The sequence below is a fragment of the Engraulis encrasicolus genome, chromosome 17 (assembly GCF_034702125.1).
Source record: "Engraulis encrasicolus isolate BLACKSEA-1 chromosome 17, IST_EnEncr_1.0, whole genome shotgun sequence".
Lineage (NCBI taxonomy): Eukaryota > Metazoa > Chordata > Actinopteri > Clupeiformes > Engraulidae > Engraulis > Engraulis encrasicolus.
Genome location: NC_085873.1, coordinates 27,740,444 through 27,745,443, shown reverse-complemented (window position 1 = coordinate 27,745,443; position 5,000 = coordinate 27,740,444). Strand labels below are relative to the sequence as shown.

The window sequence follows — 5,000 nt, the reverse complement described above, 5'->3', positions numbered from 1 at the left end:
TTTCCACAGAAGAAGAACATACACAGTGCTATATATACAGCTCTGGCAAAAATGAAAAATTGAAATTTTAAGTTGAGATTTGGAAACATTGCATCTTGTGTGCTATTTTGACCCAATGAGATTTTCTGCAAATAAATGATCTAAATGACAATATTTTCTGTCGAAATTCAGGGGAAATGTTGTCCGTAGTTTATAGAATGAAAAGGCAATGTTTGTTTTACTAGAACACATACCTATCAATAGCAAACTCAGAAAAACTGAACATTTCGAAGTGGTCTCTCAATTTTTGCCAGAGCTGTATATAAATCTGTGTTTGTATGAATGTACTTGTGCATATGTGTTTGTATGTATTTACAGTATGTGTGTATGTATATTTGAATATACTGTACTACGTAATGTCTACATCTGTGTGTCCTACCGGTATCTGCCCATTCACCTGCAGGTTTCCACAGAAGCGGAACATGGCGTCCTGCCCCAGATCCAGCCGGTTGGTGAGGGAGGGGTCATCGATGGCGTTGGAGGTCTTGTCTCGGCCGCGGGGCGGGGTGTTGGGGTTCTGGGGAGTGGGTAGGATCGGGGGCTGGGGCTGCCACACACCCACGTCCGTACCATTGCCGAAGGCCTGGATGGCGTTGCCTGCCATGGATTCAAGACATAGACACATAAAGAAACACACTTTACTCTTCATAGTGGATTACATTGACTGCATTGGTTCAGCAACACACAGATACAAACGCATACAGATACACATTGATATTATACTGTATGCGTATGGAATGTATTGTGGCACATACACTACACATAATGGCCATTTTTTCCTTCATTCACAGTTATGAGTTATGTGAGTACAAACACACACACACACGGACACACACATGCACGCACATACTTGACATACACACACACCTGCATACAGGCACACTCGCACACACAAAGACCTACACTCTAGTCGACAACCATCCAAACCATCCAAATTGACGGGCCATTCACCACAAAAGCATGCTAGGTGATCCTCTTTATGACGACACAAAGAGGGGGAAAAAAAAACATAAGAAAAATGGACTGTGCCTTGTTCGCGTAGTAGTCTCCGTGGCGCGTATCTCATTAAAGACTGAATCGCTTCCATTAAGAGGCTTTTCATTGCACACTACAGTGTGTGGCTCACATAGAGTGGAGGGGGTCCCCGCCTATTGAAGCAACTGGACGTGTGGGCCCTTTTCAATACCACCAGTTTTTGAACACAACACAATAGCCGGCTGATTGCTGGGAAGAGACGAGGTGTCTGTGTGTGCGTGTACGCGTGCGCGTGTGCGTGTGTGTGTTTGTGTGTGTGTGTGTATGTTTGTGTGTGTGTGTCTAGAGACAGAGAGAAAGAAAGAAAGAAAGAAAGAAAGAAAGAAAGAAAGAAAGAAAGAAAGAAAGAAAGAAAGAAAGAAAGAAAGAAAGAAAGAAAGAAAGAAGAAGAAGTGAGAGAGTGTGTGTGTGTGAGATAGCATGAGGGGGTAACAGAAAAAACGGCTAACAGGTAGTCCCATTTGGGGGGCATGGTGACAAAAGCGCCGCTCTCTTTTTCATTTTCTGTCATCATTTTGCTCCGTCTATATGTTTGCGCCTTAGGAGCCCTCTCCTTTCATCTCTCACATTGTCTTTTTCTGTATCGTACGCTCTGTCAATTTTTCCTTTCTCTCTCTCCCTTTCTCTTTTGCTACTCACTTTGCACACTATGCAGTAAACTCTCGCTCTATCTCTCTCTCTCTCTCTGACTTGATGTGGATACTTGAGTGGATAGCCTACTTTCTCTGCTATTAAGCAAACTCAGGTAAGTGGGTGGTGAGTGCATGTGTGGCTGTGTGTGTGTGTGTGTGTGTGTGTGTGTGTGTGTGTGTGTGTGTGTGTGTGTGTGTGTGTGTGTGTGTGTGTGTGTGTGTGTGTGTGTGTGTGTGTGTGTGTGTGTGTGTGTGTGGTCCACCTGATCCTTCCACTTCCTGTAGATTTGATGACGCATGAGACGTGAGAATTGGAGTGTGAGTGCGAGTGCGAGTGTGAGTGTGAGTGTGTGTGTGTGTGTGTGTGTGTGTGTGTGTGTGTGTGTGTGTGTGTGTGTGTGTGTGTGTGTGTGTGTGTGTGTGTGTGTGTGTGTGTGTGTGTGTGCGCGCGTGCGAGTGTGTGCTTTGTGCCCTTGTGTTGTGTGCGTGTGTCAACTCGTACAGGCATCTTAATGGCTATGACACACCAAGCTCGTCGGCTCTTCACTCAGCAGTGTAGTGTATTTTCCCCCACTCACCAGTCTCCAACTCCACCATCACTATGTGGACCAGAAAACACTCTTCCACTAATACACCAAGGACAAGGTCCTGGTGACATCCTGTTTTTCATCTGGTTTTGGGCTTATATAAATGTATTTTTGGGGAGCTTTTCAAGCCTTTATTAGTTTGTTTTCCAGAGATAGGACAGTGGAGGAGAGACAGGAAATGGAACTCTGGTCAGCTGCTTAGCAGACTAGTGCCCTACCCTTAGCGCCACGGAAGGGCCGGTTTTGGACTCTTTTAAAATCAGTTTGTTTGATCCATCAGGAAAATATACTGTATATATAACTTGAAAATTACATTAAATTGCATTTGCATTACACTGAAGTTGCTGATTCTAAGTGTAATGTTATTCAAAGTGACTTGCACTTATTTACAGGGTACAGTGCCGGGAACAGTGTGGGTTTATATGCCTTGCTCAAGGGAACTTCAGCCATCGATGGGAGTGTTGTGGGATTCGAGCCTGCAACGCGCTGATCACAAGACCACTTCCCTAAGTGCCCCCAAAATGACCCATATAATGACTATATAATTCCTATATGGATTGGGACGCACTGTGAAAAAGACACATTCCTCATGTTCCTCATACAGTAATGTACCATGGTGGTAATATAAATAATGAGACGCATTTTGTGAGTGCGGATTTTTCTTCCTTAACCTCATACAGTAATACACAACTAAGGCAGACATAAATACTCCTTCAACAAGGAATGAGTATGAGGTCTTACTTATGGCACACTATAGTATAAAAGTGCCCCGTTTCTTTTTTAAGATTTTATAAAACTTGTTTGGCATTTAAGTTTTTCCTTTATTGCATGGGTGAGTAACCTTTTTCATTCTAAGGACCACACATTTGAAAGTCCTCCAAGGGCCGTTCTATGAACACAATGCAAGATTTTTGGCCTATATTGAAGGTGGCCACCTTTACAACAGACCCCACCTTCACCAAGTCCCCTGGCTATATAACTTAATTGTATTGCAAATTTAATTTCCAAGATTGCTTTACAAATCATGTCATATTTCATGTGAATTTGCATAACATTAAAATTACATCAGGGGCCGGATAAGACGACTTCACAGGCAGTAAACGGCCCCCAAACCATAGGTTCCCTACCCAGGCTCCGCCCTCGCAGTGACGCAACACCTTCGGCTCAGCTACTCACACTCAGTCAAATTGTTTGTTCACGTACATTCGGGTTCCCTCCACAGCGGGAAACTCCCACTTTGTCGGGATCTAATCAACTTTGAGCATTTCCAACCGTCCTGGGTAGAGGCGTGTTCAAGGCAGTGACGTTGTTTAAGCAGAGACGTTCTATTGGGACTAAGAAATGTTTGGTTTAAACTTTGGCTCAGCCTGTTCTGCCCTCGGCCAGTAGCAAACCAAGGGAGGTGGCTCAACCATACCATTTAAGAATGTTAGTTGTTATGCTCTTGGTCAGACCAAGTCTCGAAGTCTCGATCATGGTAATCAGGCTATAGGTTGGCCACCCATGCTTTATAGCAGTGTTTCTCAACAGGGGTGCCGGGGAAACGTGGCTGATAAATAAATTGTGTAATATAATACATATTTGTCTAAATTGATAAGTTAATGCTAGTCAGTGGAATCTTTCATCTGCCATTTACGCACAATAAAGTAAATATAGGTCGCCCCAGTCAGCTGTAACTTCGAACGTAGGTCGTGTGACGTCTCAAAATGTGTGACTTTTCTAAGCTTGCGTGGTATCGTATGCGATGCCATGTTACGGCTTGTCGGTTTGGGGTGCCTTGAAATATTTCATAAATTGAAAGGGTGCCTCGCTCGCTTAAAGAAAGGTTGAGAAGCACTGCTTTATAGGAACTCCACATCTGTCTACAAAGCCCTACGGGGTGCATGACACAGAAGGTGCATGCTGGGTCATTCATTTTTTTCTCCATTTATTTTTTTGGGTTTCAGTAAATGCACACCGTTTGAGGTGCGTACGGCAGACAATTAGACTCAACTTGAAAAAGAATGGTTGTCGCACACTCAGAACTTCATGCAGTTACATTTAATAAGACCAACGTTTCGGCTTACGCCGGCGTAAGCCGAAACGTTGGTCTTATTAAATGTACTGCATGAAGTTCTGAGTGTGCGACGATCATTATTTTTCAAGTTGACTCCATTTATTTTTGCCATCTTTTTGACGTTCCCTCTACCTGCCAGGGGCGGAGCTGTAGGTAGGACAAGCAGGACGTTTGCCCCGGGGCCCAGGGCCGTCCTGTATTGGTGTATTCGGACCGCCACAGTTGTTCTACTCGCAGTTGCCGACTCGATATGTGTAAAGGTATCTAAACTGCATGCTATGGATTGGTGATGCCGTTGTCGTCAAAAACATAAATGAAACGGGACATTGTGTTTGGACATGGTGATGTTGGCTTGATTATGTCCTCTTCTGAAAGTCGCTTTGGTTATAAAGCGTCTGCCAAATGCAATGTAATGTTATGTAATGTAATGTAATGTGTATTGGGGGCCTTAGTGTGACCATGGAAGGCTGTGTGGAGGGGCCCTATAGGTGGCTTGCTCTGGGGCTATGTGTGGAATTGTTCCGCTACTGCTACCTGCCATTCATTCACAGAGGATGGCAGACTTTTGTTCACACACACGTGTGTGTGGGAGGCAAGGAGAGGGGAGAAGAAGGTTGTATGGAGCCTCAGCGATGTTGTTTGGCTACTCTC

General features: G+C 44.3%; 1 protein-coding gene across 1 annotated transcript in view; it reads right to left on the bottom strand.

Moving 5' to 3' along the window:
• gfra1b (gdnf family receptor alpha 1b) overlaps positions 1–5,000 on the bottom strand; it is an 89,870-nt gene that overhangs the window by 12,723 nt on the left and 72,147 nt on the right. Inside the window, exon 9 of the mRNA XM_063221271.1 lies at positions 419–636. Within this exon, the coding sequence (XP_063077341.1) occupies positions 419–636 (218 nt within the window). The remainder of the gene's footprint in view (positions 1–418; positions 637–5,000) is intronic.